The sequence below is a fragment of the Hemiscyllium ocellatum genome, chromosome 31, assembly GCF_020745735.1.
Source record: "Hemiscyllium ocellatum isolate sHemOce1 chromosome 31, sHemOce1.pat.X.cur, whole genome shotgun sequence".
NCBI classification, from domain to species: domain Eukaryota; kingdom Metazoa; phylum Chordata; class Chondrichthyes; order Orectolobiformes; family Hemiscylliidae; genus Hemiscyllium; species Hemiscyllium ocellatum.
Genome location: NC_083431.1, coordinates 5014172 through 5031854, shown reverse-complemented (window position 1 = coordinate 5031854; position 17683 = coordinate 5014172). Strand labels below are relative to the sequence as shown.

The window sequence follows — 17683 nt, the reverse complement described above, 5'->3', positions numbered from 1 at the left end:
ACATTTGAAGTGCTTTTCAAAGTAGCATTGCTGATGGAAGCACAAATGTGCTTCACTGATCAACTTATACATGGCAAGATCCCATTAACCGAACTCTCCTGGCTTCTGCACCTCACACCAAGCCACTGGAGCCTTGTTTGCTACTGTGCTCTCTCTGTCCCCTGACCCCCCCATGTTCTGGTGACCCTGTCCCAGTCCCACGCTCTTGCCTGATCCTGGAAATCTGTGCCCCAGTCCCACAGTCCTGCCTGATCCTGGGAATCTGTGTCCCAGTCACACACTCCAGTCTGATCCTGGGAATCTGTGTCCCTGTCCCACGCTCCAGTCTGATCCTGGGAATCTGTTTCCCAGTCCCACGGTCCTGTCTGATCCTGGAAATCTTTTTACTAGTCCCACGGTCCTGTCTGATCCTGGAAATCTGTTTCCCAGTCCCACGGTCCTGCCTGATCCTGGAAATCTGTTTCCCAGTCCCACAGTCCTGTCTGATCCTGGAAATCTGTGTCCCAGTCACACACTTCAGTCTGATCCTGGAAATCTGTGCCCCTGTCCCACGCTCTTGCCTGATCCTGCGAATCTGTGTCCCTGTCCCACGGTCCCGCCTGATCCTGGGAATCTCTGCCTTCCAGGTGTTTTAAGGACTTCCAGCTGCAGCGGGCTAACAAACTGGAGCTGCGTAAGCAGCAGGAGGATGTCAGTGTGGTGCGGCGGACTGAGATTTACTTTGCCCAGGCACGCTGGAGGCTGACTGAGGAGGATGGGCAGCTGGGTATCGCTGAGCTGGAACTGCAGCGGTTCCTCTACAGCAAGGTAATGAGGACCAGCCAGGAGTGAGAGGGGTATCCAGTGGGAATACCGTGGGGAATCTTTCAGACAAGATGTTAATCAGTCCCTTCTTGGATAGTTGCAGCCCATCTCCTCAGTCTATCCACACCATTTACCAACGGGGAAGGGAGCATTACCACACGGGATAGAGAGTGTGAGCTCTCTCATTGACTTTGCTGGCTGAGGGAATGATACGTCTGCCAAGGTCAGCCTGATTACTGGGGGTCAGTCTGGTCACCCTGGGGGTCAGTTGGATCACCCTGGGGGTCAGTTGGATCACCCTAGAGGTCAGTCCTGGGGGGTCAGTTGGATCACCCTGGGGCGGGGGGTGGTCAGTCTGGTTACCCTAGGGGGCAGTCCTGGGGGGGTGAGTCGGATCACCCCAGAGGTCAGTCCTGGGGGTCAGTCAGATTGCCCTACGGGTCAGTCGGATCGCCCTGGGGGTCAGTCTGGTCACCCTGGGGTTTAGTCGGATCACCCTAGAGGTCAGTCCTGGGGTCAGTTGGATCGCCTGAGGGGGGTCAGTTGGATTACCCTGGGGACAGTCCAGTCATCCTGGTGATCAGTCTGGTCAGGATCCATCAGCCAGAGATTGACTTTGTGCCTCTTTCTCCAGGTGAATAAATCAGATGACACAGCTGAGCATCTGCTGGAACTGGGGGCTTTCACCATGAACAACCTGCTGCCAAATTCCCTGTACAAGGTAAGCAGAGCGGCCTGCGGCAATACAGCACCTCTTCATCAGCAACATAACGACACAATGTTCAGCTGCAATCTATTCAAAAAACATTGAGGTCAGTGTGAAATCGTGAGGAATGGTACAATAGATTCTTGAACAGAACTTGTGTCCTGTATGATCTGGAGTGCAATACGATGCAATATAAGCTCCCACTACTCTCTGGGATAGAGAATTCCAAGATTCACAACCCTCTGAGTAAAACCATTTCTGCTCATCTCAGTCTGAAATGCTTCCCCCTTATTTTGAAACTGTATGCCCTGATTCTAGACTCCCCAACACCTTCCCCCTGCATTTACCCAGGAGAAAGTGAGGACTGCAGATGCTGGAGATCATGTCACATTCCTGAAGAAGAGCTAATGTTCGAAACAGTGTCTCTCCCTCTCCTCAGAAGCTGCCTGACTGGCTGTGCTTTTCTAGTACCACACTTTTTGACTCTGCATTTACCCAGTCCATTCTTTTAAGTATTTTAGAAAAGGAAAGATTATTAATGGATATTATCAATAAAAGGTAAGCAAGTTTGGATTGGCCATATGATCTAAAGCATGAGAACCTGCTGAAGGAGGTGACTCATGGAAGATTAAAGAGGTGTGCTTTGAGATGAAATAAGAGAATGATGATCTTAATCAATTTGAAATTGAAAATGGAGGATCTGAGCAACTGAACGAGGAAGTACAAGTCCTGGAGGGTGTGGGGCATGAGCAAAGAAACTGTCCTCAGGCAGGTCACTCTACACTTTATACATAAATCCTGATGAAGGGCTTATGCTCGAAACGTCGAATTCTCTATTCCTGAGATGCTGCCTAACCTGCTGTGCTTTGACCAGCAACACATTTGCAGCTGTGATCTCCAGCATCTGCAGACCTCATTTTTTACACATAAATGATTGTGAAGACCATTGGGGCTTTGATTCCATGTTCCCCAAGAGACTGAGGGGATGGTTCTCTCCTCTGTAGTACTGAGCCACACAAGACAGGGAGGCCCAGTAAAACCCTGTGCTGAGGTACCTGGGATATTTCTTCAGTCATCCTGGGCTTGGGCAGCAGGGAATCCATCAATTTCTAATACTCGAACTAGCAATCCTATGTTTCTGACTGTGTCTGTGTGTCCCTGTGGTTTATGTTTTATCAACGTTACACATTAAAACATGTCTTTCTGTGGCACTTGGGTTACCAGTTGGTTGAACTCCCTTTATCTGTTTGACTGGACGCTGAGAATGAGACTGAATGTACTGCTAAACTTTGCCTTTTTCTCAAGTTGAATCTTTGGGTTTCACCCAGGTGGTGCTGCGTCCACAGAGCCCCCCGCAATCAGCTCGACAGCTTGCCCTCCGAATCTTCAGTAAGGTGCGGCCTCCAGTCGGAGGCATCTCTGTGAAAGAACACTTTGAGGTACTGTGTTAGCGAGTCACTGGGGTCACATGCTAGCCCAGTGCATTCTGCACCCAACACACTGAGCCCGCCCCCCACTGGGTCCAAGAAGGTATTAGGGCAAATGGCCAAAATAGTCTTAACAGAGAGTCGAAAAGGGGAGGGGGGGGTGTAGGTGTTTAGGGAGGGAATTTCTGGGTTTACGGGCCCAGGTAACTGCCTTAGTCATTAAAATTGGGGGTGTTCAAGAGACCGGAACTCAAGAGTTAACACAGGATTGTGGAGGAGCTAATAGAGATACAGGAACTAAGCCCATGGAGAGATTTGATTACAAACATTAGAATTTTACATTTAGGGCATTGCTGGACTGGGATAAGTCAGCTGTTCAGAATTTTGATGAGTGTTAAGATATAATTAACATCCAGCAACCTGATGCAGATGGATAGGCTGATCGGATTTGTCATGTTTCCGAATGATTTCTTGCCTTTACTGGGAATGCAAGAGCAGAGAGTATTCCAGAGGTGGAGATTTTTGACTATTAGTTCAGTCCTGATGTTATGCTTCATCACCTCTGGATTCCAGCAGTGTCCTGGCTGTAGTGTTTGTTCTGGACTGTTGAAAGCTCTTCCAGCCAGATTCTCACCTTCAGTCACCTCCCTGCCTGCTTGCATTGTATTCCATGGACCCATCACCCTGTATGTGCCCTGTCTCCCAGTGCAGCTCTGAATTTCTTACCATTGTGTTTGAGGGGGAGAGCCACAGTTTTGAAATTCTGGGTAAAAATGTAACAGACTGGGCGATGAGGGCTTTTCACACACTGCTGAAACACTGCACAAAGGCAGCCCTGACCCACAACCTGACATCTCCACCACAGGTCGGGCAAAGAGGCAGGTCCTGAACCCATCTTCAGGCCTGAATGGGAATTGAACCCTGTGCTGTTGGCCCCAGTCTGATGCACACCAGCTGTCCAACTGACTGAACTCACAGAAACACCCCCCAACCCCACGTCGGTGTTGCTGTGCCTTTTACACACAGATTGTAACCTGGAGCTGTGGTTAGTGATGGATTCCTTCACGTGGCTGACCAGGAATATCTCCTGCTCTTACTGCCTGTCACTGGCATTGTTGCTGAAGGAGCCAGTGTAACAATCGTGATTCTGTAAACACTTTAGTTTGGCCATGTTTTAAACACGCCTTCCTTGGTCATTAAATGCGAGAGTGAACCCAGAGTTTCTGCCCCAGAGACAGGGATACTGCTCACTGCCTCCATTTTACACACGGAGGAGACAACGGCATTGGATTTAGAGCATAAACAGGCCATTCGGCCCAAGCACTCTGTGCTCGTGTTCACAGTCCACACTTACCTCCTCCTCTTTCATCTCCTTCATCGCAGTCTTTCACAAACCTTTTTATTGCCTTTTCTCTCATTTACTTGACCAGCTTCCTGCTGAAACTTTGTTTCAATCACATTCTATGCCAAGGGCTACCATATTCTCACCAATTTCCGAACACAGAAAGTTCTCCTTATTCCATTATTTTAATGTTTTATAACTTCCTTGTATTTATGGGCCTGGTTTTCCATTCTTCCCCAAGTGGATTGAATCATTGTCTTCTGGTCTGATTTTAAAATCCTTAATTAGACCACGTTCTTTAAACAGAAAAAAAACCTTAACCCAATTAATCTTCCCCTGCAGGTAGCTGTAATCTTTTTGCTCCGACAAAATTCTTCTCCAGCATTTTCATAGCCTTTCTTTAATAAAGGAACTTAAACTATGTAGTTATCCAACTATGATCTGCCTGGCTGCACTACACGTTTAACAATACTTTTATATCGCTGCAATTTTGTATCTTTTATAATTAAATCACAGCAGGCAGCATGGTGGCTCAGTGGTTAGCACTGCTGCCTCTCAGCAGCAGGGACCTGGGTTCGATTCCAGTCTCAGGTGACTGTGTGGAGTTTGCACATTCTCCCCGTGTCTGCGTGGGTTTCCTCCCACAGTCCAAAGATGTGCGGGTCAGGTGAATTGGCCATGGGAAATGCAGGGTAGGGGGTAAGGTAGGGTAGGCTGTCTGAGGATTGGTATGGAATCGATGGGCCGAATGGCCTACTTCTGCACTAATGTTCTGTGATGCTTTGTTCGGTTTTTAAATAGTTTTACGAACCAGTGATGTTATTTTTGCCATATGATCCCTTTGCTCATCTTCATCATTCAACTTTTAACTTCCTGAAGTGTTGGTAATGTTCTGTGCTTTTCACTCAACACCTGACAGTGGCAAAGGTGGGAGGATGTGTGTTAAAGTCAGTCTGGACAGTGAGTCAGAAACATTTGTGGGAGGGAGACTGAACAAGGGGAATCTCAGTGAGGGTGCCAGAGGGCTGGGGCAATCAGGTGTGGGGGCAGGGGGACAGTCAGGGATCAGGGAGAATTTGGGGAACAGTTGGGTGTTGGGGTGCAGTTGTGGGGAGCAGTCTGCTGTTGGGATGGGTTTGGGAGGACGGAGGATCAAGGTGTTGGGGAGGCGTGGCTGCACTGATGGAAATCTTTGACTCCCTGTTACAGGTGAATGTAGTCCCACTCACCATTCAGCTAACGTACCAGTTCTTCAGGAGGATGATGGGTTTTTTCTTTCCTGGGCGAAATGTTGAAGAGGATGAAACAGGAGCTGATGAAGAAGATAAATCCAAACTGGTGACAACAGGTAGGGGCTCAGAGGAAATGCAGAATGTCGCTTGTACGGTGCGATGGGATGCAGAGGGTGGTAAGGTCAGGCGGAGTCCGTGATCCTATCGGGGCAGTATGTTTTTGTGTGGGTGTTTGCTTGGTGTTCAGGTTGTGGGAGTTGTGTGTTTCAATAAACACTCTCCATTTTCTGAGCAGGGATCACAGTTAATGTGAAGTCTCGCCAGCTGATGGTGCCTGAGGAACCTGTTACCCTGGCAACTGGGAAAGGAGTCTCTGCTGGTTTAAACAGGGCTTCTGGAGTGAGGAGATCTTTCAGGAAGCTTCCAGAGGTGAGTCACTAATCAGAATGATCGTGTTTGTCTCAGTTTCTTTAACAATACCATGGGCTCCTCCTGCCTTCGTTCCCTCAACAATCTCCACTGTCACATTCTTGATACTCCTTTGCTGTTTTCTGAGTCGCCCCCAATTCTTGGGCTTACCACATTTTCTGACATTCTTATAATCTACTTCCTTTGATCTAATACATTCTTTAACTCTTTTTATTATCAATGTTATCTGGGCACCAAGCTCTGAGATTACTAAGTTAACCCTCCTTTACTTCTCTCTCCAAGCTTTTGGACATGATCTAATGTCTGGCTCAACTTCAAACTTTACTTAATAATTGCTCCTGTGAGGCATCCTGGAATGATATTCCTGATTCCTGGATTTTCCCAGTCAGCCAGCTCCCCTGATCCATGTTACTGATAGATGGTTTCGGCTGAGGGAAGTCCCTCCTTTGATCCCATACCTGTGACTGCAACCGAAGGAAATGGGGCTGAGCATCAACATTCCCAACTCCTGTCAGAATTACCACCTTCGCTGGGTTTACTGCAAGTAAAGGACCATAAGAAACAGGAGGTGGTTCAGCCCCTCGAGCTTGCTCTGCCAGTCATGACAGAAAAAATTCCTCCTCATCTCAGTCGGAAATTGGAGCCCCTTTATTCTGCGACTATACCCTCTGGTCCTAGACCCTCCCCTAAGGCGTAACATTTTCTCAGCGTTAACCCTGTCAAGCCCCTTAAGTATCCTGAATGTTATAATGAGATCACCTCTGATTCTTTGAAAATTCTCAATCTTACACCCAGAAATGGCTTGTGTGAATCTGGCGGTGTGGAGTTGAAGATATTTGCACTCTCCTCTCACACATCTGGGTATTCCACATTGAAAGGCATTGTGTCAGTGTCCACTGTTAGTCTTGGCTGAAGAGGGAGCCAATCACTACATAATGATCTGTAATAGGAACCTTTATTAATTTAGCCTCCAAGTATAATCAAGAACAGGATTTTATGATCAGACACAGTATGAGTTTACTCTTGTTTCTACCCCACAGCATCCAGTGGACGACATTGATAAGATGAAGGAGAGAGCCGCAATGAATAATTCCTTCATCTACGTTAAGATTCCACAGGTCCCTCTCTGTGTCAGCTACAAGGTAAGACAACTGTCAATAAGTGCATGCGTATTGAACACCATGCTATACCTGCCCTGGGGTGTTTGAAATGGACAGTGTTGAGGGACATTTGCTTTCTGTTTCAACATTTTGCTCTGTCTCAGCCCACGTTGTACCTGACCTAAGAGTATTTGATGGGGACAATGTTGAGGAAACTTTAATTTCAGTTCAGAAGAGTAAAGTTTTACTTGGTTTAAAATAGAGGGAGGTTCACTTTCAGTTTAAAAGAGTAGAGAGATGTTCGTTCTGTGCTGTCCCTGTCCTAAGAGGATTTGATGGGGACAGTGTAGAGGGAGCTTTACTCTGTATCTAACCCCGTGCTGTCCCTGTCCTGGGAATGTTTGATAGGGACAAGTGTGAGGAAGTGTGGTGCTGGAAAAGCACAGCTGGCCAGACAGCATCCAAGGAGTAGGAGAGTTGATGTTTCGAGCATAAGCTCTTCTTCAGGAATGTGACTTTCTACTCTGACCTCCAGCATCTGCAATCCTCACTTTTTCCAGTGTTGAGGAAGATTTTAAAGAGTAGAGAGAACTTTACTCTGTATCTGATCCCACACTTTACACTGTCCCTGTCAAACACTCTTAGGACAGGTAGAGGACTATTTACTTCCAGATTAAAAGTCTCAATGGAACGTACCTTTCCATTTACTTTGAGTTTAAAAGATTTAAGCTTTTATCTATATCTACCCTATGCTGTTACTGTCCTGGGTGTGTTTAATGGGGACAGTGTAAAGGGAGCTTTACTGTGTATCTAAACCTGACCTGGATATGGTTGATGGGAACAAAGTACCTTAAATACCCAGTGCTAGTGTCCGCTCTCTCATTCTGCCTCGACGTGGCCTTCAGATGTGATGGTGGAAAGGTCCTGACTTTGTCTGTTTCAGGGTGAGAAGAATATTGAGGATTGGAAGGATTTCAACCTGGTCTTGCCCTGCCTGGAATACCACAACAACACATGGACGTGGCTGGACTTCGCGATGGCTGTCAAGAGAGACAGCCGGAAGGCTCTGCTTGCTCAGGTTTGTCTTCCTCGGCCTCCCATGTCTCTGCTGGGTTGGGTCTTTCCCCTTCAAAGAATTCAGCTGAGAGAAAATATTCATCCAACCCTGAAGCCCTATTCTTATTCTGAGACATTTCTCTACTAGCCACTTCAACCATATTCCATTGTCATGGGAAGTCACTGAATAGTGTCTGGTTTTATTCAGTCTCCCCTCATGTTTACTTGTCCATGAGACCCTGTCAGAATAGGCAGATCAACTCACAATGAGCTCTCATCCCAGTGATCCTGCACCCTGCTGCTCTTGTGTGAGCTGTACTGATGTGGACTGCATTCACTATTGAGTTCGCACTGAATTTGTGACAATGAGGAATAGGTTTAAGTCCCATTGGTTCATCTAGTCTGTGCATAACAGCTGGGAGATCCTATATAGCATGACTGAGACCGACCTTGTAATCTCCTTGGAGATGAGGACAGTGAAAGTAAAAATTCTGCTGCAGCAACTGAAACTAGCCCAAATCTCTGATCTACACTGCAGTGTTCCCACCTTTTGTACAAAATTGTTTTAATTTCAGTCAGTTCCCACTTAAAGGGATTCAGAGAGTGGCTTTTTCTGCACTTGCCCCCAGCCTGTTCCAGCGAGGCCACATTCTCTGGAAGAGGAGCAGGCTCAAGGGGCTGCTCCTGATTATGTTCTCTGTCTAACCCAGTCCTGCCATTAAGTTAATTGTGACCTATCGTCCCTCTTGAACCTGTCCAGTTGCATTTTACATCATTATTCTGTATTAATAGTTGCCATCGTCCCAGAGGACCATGGAGCTGTGCTCTCATTAGAGAGAGAGGTGACTACTCGAAGTTGAACCTGAGGGTCACCAAACCACAGACCAGATCAAGCAAAGCAGGAATTGAACCCACACTGTTGGCATAATCATAACCCAGCTGTCCAGCCAACTGTGCTAACCAGCTCAGTCTTGGTACTTTACCCGAGCAATTAAACCTTGTTCTAAATTACAGAGTTAAGATCTTAGATTTCCTATAGTGTGGAAACAGGCCATTTGGTCCATTGAGTCCACACCGACCCTCCAAACAGCATCCTACCCAGACCCACCAGGAGAGAATATAGAACTTCCTACCACAGGGAACATTTGAGGCAAATAATAGATACCTATAAAAAGAAAGGATGGCATGAAGTGAACTGGGATCAGGAGGATAAAATCACAAGAGAATAAATGTTGGCATCGTTCTGAAGAGAAGTCCTACTTAAACCAGAATCTTGACACTTTCTTCAACAGATACAGCCAGAACTGCTGAGTATTCCCAGTATTGACTGTCTTTATTGCAGATTTCAAACATCTGCAGTATTTTGCTTTTGTTACGCCATCACAGCTCATTCAGGGTGAGCAGCCAGGTGGGGTGCCTCAAATAATTAACAATTCTCTGTACCTGTCTAGGTAGTATAGGAGTTTGAAATGGAGAGTTTATTGGCCTTGATTAAAAACTGTTATAGAAACACCAAGTTTTCTTTCCTCTTTATGCTACTCTACCTTTCACAGGTAATAAAAGAGAAACTCCGTTTGAAACCAACCTCAGGATTGGAGGCAAGGGGAAGGAGCACGGAGCTTAAAGCAGACAGTAATATCCAGCAACAGGAGAAGGATGAGAAGGCGCGTCTGTTGATCGGGTCAAAGCTAATCTCTGGCGATAAAGCCTCAGGCAAGAAGTCGCTGTTTGGGAAACGCAAGTGATACCAGAGATTGATGGATCAATTCTCTCACTCTTTGCCTCCTTAGAGACAACACGGTGGGCTTCAAGAGGAATATAGTGCTGGGCATTCCGCAGCCACTTGCTCCTCTCCACCAGACTCAAATATAACCCTGAGCACTTTCAGCTGCTGTAAAATTGTGTAAAAAAAGTTATTAAAAGCTTTTAATAAACTGTGATGTAATTAATATTCACACTAAAAAGCTGCACTGTTTTGTAGTAACTGTAAAATTTGTAATTTACTGTTTTCTTTGTCTTTCAGCTGTAATCGTGATATTTTAAAAATTGAGCAAATTATTTTCCTTTCCACTTTACCAAAAATGAAAGTTCTGGAAACTTTAGCCAAATGACTATGAACTGTCCAACAGTAGCCCAGGGAGCAATGAATCAGTTAACACAACTGACTGGTCTCTATCTTCATTGGATCCAGTTTATGGGCTAGTACCTGATTTGTGTTGGTGTTTTCTGCTGAGGCCTGTTGATGCATGATCACTGGGTGATTCAAGTTTGTATCTGTCCCTGTTTATGGACAGTCTCCCCTATTACTAGGGACATAGGCTGGGAGCCTTGTGATGTTACCTGGAACACAGCCCCTTCAAATTCCCACTCCCAGTTCTGAGAGGGAATGAACTGAGCTCCAGATAACATCCTCACTATAAGGATTGTTTTGTTATGAGAATGTAGATACCCACAGAACAATACGAAGAAAGCAGCCATTCAGCAAGAAAAACTACAATCAGTTTCTGCTAATTCAATGTTTTATCATTTAACCCTTGGAGGATTTTTTTAGGTAATTTGCAGGGAGAATTGAGCTTCTTTGATACTGGGAGGCAGCTTTCTTTTGGTGATATTTCGTGGTTATGGGAAATTTGCTTCATCTGCCTCTTTTCAGTTTTCTTTGCCCAAGTTTGCAGGAGAGTGGCTATTGGAGGAGGGTTTGTGGGTCTGTCCACAATACCCTATTCTCCCATCCCACCTTTTAACTTAAAGTCACCATCGTGGTGCTTTTGGGGAAGTGTTTAGTTCCCTAACCATAACCACACCCTAAAGTACAAACTCACATGGTAAGCACCACCCCCAGTTTTTTTTTGTTAAGGTTTCAGCTCTGAGCACAGTTACACGAGCCATGTACACAGGATGGGCCAGTGGAATCCTCACATTGTTGTTATAATCAATGCATTGCTTTTTAAAAGAAAAATTATTGATTGTTTTTTAAGCAGGTGCTGCTCTGGGTCACAAGTTCCACTGTAACATGTTCATGAACGTAAAAATGCAAAAGACTAGGAATAAAGTTGTTTTGTAACAATTGATTGTGCATGTTTCTCATTCAGTTAGAGGGCAACCTCAGGACACCTCACTGCTTTCTGGCCAACAAACTACTTCAAGACAACAATTGAAATTGCTGGAAAAGCTCAGAAATGAGAGTTAACATTTCAGGCCGAGTGGCCTTTCCTCAAAGTGCTTCTAAAAGTGTCTTCAGTGTTTTAACTAGGGCAGGTTACCGTGCACGACAGTAACTTGGTGTTACTGTCCAGCTAAAAGGATAAGGGGGGCTTTTTAATACTGATCTATGACGAAGCAAAAAACTCAGCTCTGCAGTTCCTTACAGCACAGGATGCCATTGAGTCCATGCCATCGAGTCCATACCATCTCTTCATAGAGGAATCCAGTCAGGCACCTTCTCCCACTTCACCCAGAGATGCTTTTGATCCTGTGACCAAGACAAACTGCAGGCATTGCTTCTCATGACCCTAAAAACTTACATCAAGCAAGAGATCAAAGCTGGGAGGTGCAAACTGGTGAGTACACATGGCTGTTTCTGTCTGAAATAAACAGGACAGTTGAACATCTGTCTCCAAGTTGCATCATCATGTTTTCAATGGCAGTGTCTATAATAGGAGCACACGGCGGGTGTCACAAATACTTTCCTCTGAATAATCAACGAAGTCTGCAGATAGGTATTTCACTGAGGAACATTCACAGAATCCCCAGAGTGTGGAAACAGACCCTTTGCATCAACAAGTCCACACTGACCCTGAGTAACCCACCCTATCCTACTACTCCATATTTCCTCAGATGAACGCATCTAAACTACATATTCCTGAACACTATGGGCAATTTAGCATGGCCAATTCACTTAACCTGCACATCTTTGGATTGTGGAAGGAAACTGAAGCACAGAGGAAACTCTCACAGACACTGCAAACTCTACACATGGTCACTTGAGGCAGGAATCTAACCCAGGTCTCTGGTGCTGGGTGGCAGCAGTTCTAACCACTGAGCCAACGAGCCACTCTTGTTCATTTTTCAGCACATCTTATAGGCTCTGCTGCACTGAGAACATCTCAACAATATAACACCACCCCTCCCCCCCCCCCCACCCCCCCAATTTTCACTGAGCTCAAACAAACCTTAACTATGAAGTCAGACAGAACTGACATGGGAACAGCCAGGTTGAGTTTATTGTTGTAAAATACAGGCAGGCAGCCTGGAAACATGAATTAAGACAAGGTTATTTGCTACTTTTCTGAAACATTCACTGGTTCCCACAAAAATGGGCAAATGTCTTGTTAAAAACATATCAATTACCATCAGTAGTGACAAAATGGTTTAATTGTAAATCCCTGATTCTCAGATTTTGAACTTGTTACAGCCTACGTCACAGTGAAACCGATTCCAGCTTTCCCTGCTGTGTTCCAGGATCTCATTTTAAATCTGTCTGCACTCAAAGATACTCTTCCATTTTCCCCAAGTAGAGACGTGAACCATAGAATAAACTTGGTAATGATGTAGAAACTGCCAAGCCTCGAAGACCAATCCCTTCTCTGCACAAAGAGCCATCCCTGTGGGACTCCTTCAGCTTCTGTCGAGAATACCTCCTGAGAATTCCATGACCCAGCATCGAGGGGAGGGAGGGAGGGAGGATGGCCTGCTAACAAATAAACAATACAGTTCCAAAAGGCACTGCATGCCAGATGAATATGGACTGTCCTGTCACAGAGTACAGGGGGCTGGAGCCAGATGTTGGGGCATGGTGCCCTGTCAGCACAGCCTCCACAGGGGAGGGAAGGTCAGTGCCAATGGTCAAGGGGATTACTCGCTGCATGCAGTTAGGGAAGTGAGGGGGGGGGGCTCTCTGTCACAACACATGCTAAGTAGTGAAGTCAAGGCAGGTTATGAAGGGGGAGGTTGGAATTCCAGGGAAAATCCTCTCCCCCTTTTCAACAAATAGTCTTCACAATATGGTAGAAGAATTTAAAATCTGTGGCCTGTGCCCAGAAGTATCCATCAACAAGAACTAACCAGTTCCACAACTCCCCTCACTGACCCATTAAAAGGTTACGAGGAATATCCTGGCTGGCAAACTTTTCAGCTGCTTTACTGCATTTGGAACGGGGGACTGAAACATTCCCACAGCCTCAGTGATCAACCCAACCACACAAAACTTAAAGACAACCGAACCTAAAGCACAATCTGACCTCACAACTGGGAACAGAATCTGTGCAGTTTATGACGATGACAAGTTTAATTTGTAAGATTCAACAAGTGGATGGAGGTGACGGTGGAAGTGTTTGTGCTGCTCCAATTGTCTGATGGGAGCAGGAGGCAAGTTCCTGCTTCAGTAAACGTGCACCATGCCGTACAGGAAGGTCCAGAACAGGATGTAGGTGAAGAGGCCACCGACAAGGCCTCCAGTGAAGAGAGGGCGGCGAGACTTGAAATACTTGCTCCAGCGCCGTCCAGCTTTTACAATGAGCAGCACGGAGAGGAGGAAAGAGGCAACAAAGTAGAAGATGAAACCTGTCAGTGCTGTCAGCCCCAGGATCCCAGCAGTGGCACCCGACAGTGCAGACACAGACGTGCGGCAATAGTCCAGGATGGCAGCGTTTCCTCGCACTGCTAACTCGCTGATAAACTGTGGACCTTCTCGTTTAAAACCCACAGCAGCCATGACAAGCTCAGTAATTCTACTGGGAGGAAAAGCAAATTAATGTTGAGTGAATGAAAGGTGGGGGTGTAATAACAGGAAACAAGAACAACTTGTGGAGATATAGCATCCTGAATATAGTGAAACATTCTCAAGGTGCTTTCCAGCAGAATTAATCAAACAAACCATAGGAGATGTCAGGTAGGACAGTAGACCAAAACATTGTTGTAAAGCTGGAGGGTTGTAAGGAGCATCTTAGAAATAGGTCGATCAAATTGGATGGCAAGGATATGCTTGGCTCAGTTTCAAACAGAGGCTGGGAAGATTAGAAATTCCAAAGCTTCACAATCCTACAAGAGAAGATATCTCTCCTCATCTCAGTCCCAAATGGTCAGCCACTTATCCTGAGATTGTGCCATGTTTTAGATTTCCCCAGCCAGGGGTATCTGCTTCTGAACATCCACAAAGTCAAGCACAACCAGAATCTCATGTTTCAACTTGATTTCTTCTAAACTCCTTGTGGACCCATTCTACCAAATCTCTGTGTAGAATAATTCCCTTTTCCCAGGAGGAAATCAAGTGAACCTTGTTTGCATCAGGTAAACATATTCTCTCTTAGGTACAGAGACAAAACTGTGTACATTACTCCAGGAACAATCTCACCAAAGGTCCACACAATTGCAGCAAGACAGTGTTACTTATAGAGTCATAGAGCTGTCTAGAAACCCTTCAGTCCAACTCGACAATGCCGACCAGATATTCTAAATTAATCTAGTCCCATTTGCCAGCATTTGGCCCATATCCCTCTAAACCTTTCCTATTCATTTACCCATCCAGATGTATTTTAAATGTTATTATTTTTTTACCTGCCTTCACCACGTCCTCTGGCTACTCATTCCATACAGACACCATCCTCAGCTTGAAAAAGTTGCCCTTTTGAAATGTTTCCCTTCTCAGCTTAAACCTATGCCCTCTGTTTTGGCCTTCCTACCCTGGGGAAACAATGTTGGCTATATACGCTACCCATGACCTTCATGATTTTATAAACATCTAGAAAATCACCCCTCAGCCTCCAAATTTCTTGTATTCCAATGTCATTGCAATTAAAAATCATGTCATTTCACTGCCCAAATGCTTGCTCTACTTGCATATTAATTCCCCACCTTTCTCCTTCAATGAAATCAATTGATCATCATTGACCAGTTTTTAGATTAGATTCCTTACAGTATGGAAACAGGCCCTTCGGCCCAACAAGTCCACACCGACCCCTCCGAACCCACGCAGATCCATTTCCCAACCCATATTTACCCCTGACTAACGTACCTAACACTACGGGCAATTGAGCACGGCCAATTCTCCTGACCCGCACAACTTTGGACCGTGGGAGGAAACCAGAGCACCTGGAGGAAACCCATACAGACACGGGGAGAATGTGCAAACTCCACACAGACAGTCACCCGAGGCAGGAATCAAACCCGGACCCCTGGCGGATGAGGCACCAGTGCTAACCACTGTGCCACATCAGTTTTGTTTAATAGAAAACCCAGTGTGAAAACGGGCCATTTAGCCCAATGGAAGGAGTGGAAGTGGGGAGAGTGGAAGGGGGGGTGGGGGAGTGGGGAGAGTGGAAGGGGGGGTGGGGGAGTGGGGAGAGTGGAAGGGGGGGTGGGGGAGTGGGGAGAGTGGAAGGGGGGGTGGGGGAGTGGGGAGAGTGGAAGGGGGGTGGGTGGAGTGGGGGGGGGTGGGGGAGTGGGGGGTGGGGGAGTGGGGGGGTGGGGGAGTGGGGAGTGGGGGAGTGGGGGGTGGGGGAGTGGGGAGTGGGGGAGTGGGGAGAGTGGAAGGGGGGGTGGGGGAGTGGGGAGAGTGGAAGGGGGGGTGGGGGAGTGGGGAGAGTGGAAGGGGGGGTGGGGGAGTGGGGAGAGTGGAAGGGGGGGTGGGGGAGTGGGGAGAGTGGAAGGGGGGGTGGGGGAGTGGGGAGAGTGGAAGGGGGGGGGGGGGGGGGAGTGGGGAGAGTGGAAGGGGGGGTGGGGGAGTGGGGAGAGTGGAAGGGGGGGTGGGGGAGTGGGGAGAGTGGAAGGGGGGGTGGGGGAGTGGGGAGAGTGGAAGGGGGGGTGGGGGAGTGGGGAGAGTGGAAGGGGGGTGGGGGAGTGGAAGGGGGGTGGGGGAGTGGAAGGGGGGTGGGGGAGTGGGGGTGGGGGAGTGGGGGGTGGGGGAGTGGGGAGTGGGGGAGTGGGGAGAGTGGAAGGGGGGGTGGGGGAGTGGGGAGAGTGGAAGGGGGGGTGGGGGAGTGGGGAGAGTGGAAGGGGGGGTGGGGGAGTGGAAGGGGGGTGGGGGAGTGGGGAGAGTGGAAGGGGGGTGGGGGAGTGGAAGGGGGGTGGGGGAGTGGGGAGAGTGGAAGGGGGGTGGGGGAGTGGAAGGGGGGTGGGGGAGTGGGGAGTGGGGGAGTGGGGAGTGGGGGAGTGGGGAGAGTGGAAGGGGGGTGGGGGAGTGGGGAGTGGGGGGTGGGGGAGTGGGGAGAGTGGAAGGGGGTTGGGGGAGTGGGGAGAATGGGGGTGTGGGGGTGGGGGAGTGGGGAGTGGGGGTAGGGGTGTGGGCTTGTTGTGGGACAGTGCGATGCTCGCCCGTGGGGCTGCCCTCTGCTGGTCCCTGCGGGGACGGCACACCAGCCCGGGGTCCTTCCGACACCCAGCTGTCCAGCCCGGTGCCACACCGGGAGTGGCGGCGCGCCTCAAACACGCAGCCTCCATTCCGGTGCCGCTACTGTTCAGCCTAGCGCGCGTTACCGAGCCTCCGTGTCGGCGACAGGCGGCTAATCACTCACCGGCGCGGTACGCAGCTCTCTCACACGGTCAGCACCTTCCTGTTAACCTGCCGCCATTACACAAGAAGCCCCGCCCTCTAACCGTCACCTTTCACCTTTCACCTCTCACCAGCCGTTCCACAAATACAACCGAAATTTCTCAAGTGAAGCAGGATTAAAGTAAATTCTGACATATTTCCCATGGGCCAATCCAAAATTATTTTGGCTATTCGATAATTTTAATTTAAATAAGCGAGATGTTGTCCGCCAGGGCCCGTCCCCAGGTTCATAGCCCCGCCTCCCACTGTAGGCCCCGCCCAATCAATGACGACACAACACTCGCCCATTTAATAACTCCACCCTCACGAAGTGACGTTCCGTTTATGACGACACCCCTAGATAGCCCCGCCCATTTACGTGTCCGGCCAATCCACCGTGACCCCGCTTCCTTCTGTACCCATCCCACTCCATCCAGCTCCGCTTCCCACTGTCCCGACCTATCACGTGGACGTCCCGCTGCGTAACCCCGCCCCCAACACTAGCCACGCCCACCCTCATGTCAGCCCGCCCCCCCCTTTCACAAGCCTCGGCTTCTATATGGCGCGTACCTTCACCATCCTAACCGGAGCCCCGCCCCCGAACAGTAGCCCCGCCCCCCGAACAGTAGCCCCGCCCCCCGAACAGTAGCCCCGCCCCCGAACAGTAGCCCCGCCTCTTCCATGCTGCTATTCCCCTGACAGGATGATGACACAAACAAGAATTTCTGAAAAATCTCAGCATCTGTGGAGAGAAATCAGAGTTAATGTTTCGGGTCCAGTGACCCTTCCTCAGAACTGATGTTAGCTCAGAAAATGATGTTTTTTATGAGGAGGGTGGGGTGTGGTGTGCACTTTAATCAAGAGGTGCAGATAGAGCCCAGACAGAGCAGTTGGACAAAGATATGGATAAGGTATAAACAATGACTGCAGATGCTGGAAACCAGACCTCCTCCCTCACTTCTATCCAAGGCCCTAAAGGAGCCTCCCGCATCCATCAAAGTTTTACCTGCACATCCACTAATATCATTTATTGTATCCGTTGCTCCCGATGGGGTCTCCT

At 48.1% G+C, this 17683-nt stretch overlaps 2 protein-coding genes across 5 annotated transcripts in view; one reads left to right on the top strand and one right to left on the bottom strand.

Annotated features, from left to right (window-relative positions):
• LOC132830576 (bridge-like lipid transfer protein family member 2) overlaps positions 1 to 11163 on the top strand; it is a 71989-nt gene extending 60826 nt beyond the window's left edge. For all 3 annotated transcript variants that reach the window (XM_060848401.1, XM_060848400.1, XM_060848402.1), the window contains 8 exons: positions 627 to 807; positions 1439 to 1525; positions 2839 to 2949; positions 5489 to 5627; positions 5807 to 5940; positions 6981 to 7082; positions 7984 to 8118; positions 9650 to 11163. In XM_060848401.1, coding sequence (XP_060704384.1) covers positions 627 to 807; positions 1439 to 1525; positions 2839 to 2949; positions 5489 to 5627; positions 5807 to 5940; positions 6981 to 7082; positions 7984 to 8118; positions 9650 to 9841 — 1081 coding nt within the window. In that variant the 3' untranslated portion in view covers positions 9842 to 11163. The remainder of the gene's footprint in view (positions 1 to 626; positions 808 to 1438; positions 1526 to 2838; positions 2950 to 5488; positions 5628 to 5806; positions 5941 to 6980; positions 7083 to 7983; positions 8119 to 9649) is intronic.
• A 1129-nt stretch (positions 11164 to 12292) lies between these two features.
• emc6 (ER membrane protein complex subunit 6) lies at positions 12293 to 16720 on the bottom strand. Of its 2 annotated transcripts, none has more exons than XM_060848040.1 (2): positions 16607 to 16720; positions 12293 to 13828 (listed from the first exon to the last, which is right to left on the bottom strand). In XM_060848040.1, exon 2 carries the CDS (start codon positions 13807 to 13809, stop codon positions 13477 to 13479), a length of 333 nt encoding a protein of 110 aa, XP_060704023.1. In that variant the 5' UTR covers positions 13810 to 13828; positions 16607 to 16720; the 3' UTR covers positions 12293 to 13476. The 2 variants fall into 2 exon arrangements, with proteins under 2 accessions (XP_060704023.1, XP_060704021.1); XM_060848038.1 differs by having other exon boundaries at positions 12293 to 13825; positions 16607 to 16714.
• Positions 16721 to 17683: the final 963 nt, after the last annotated feature.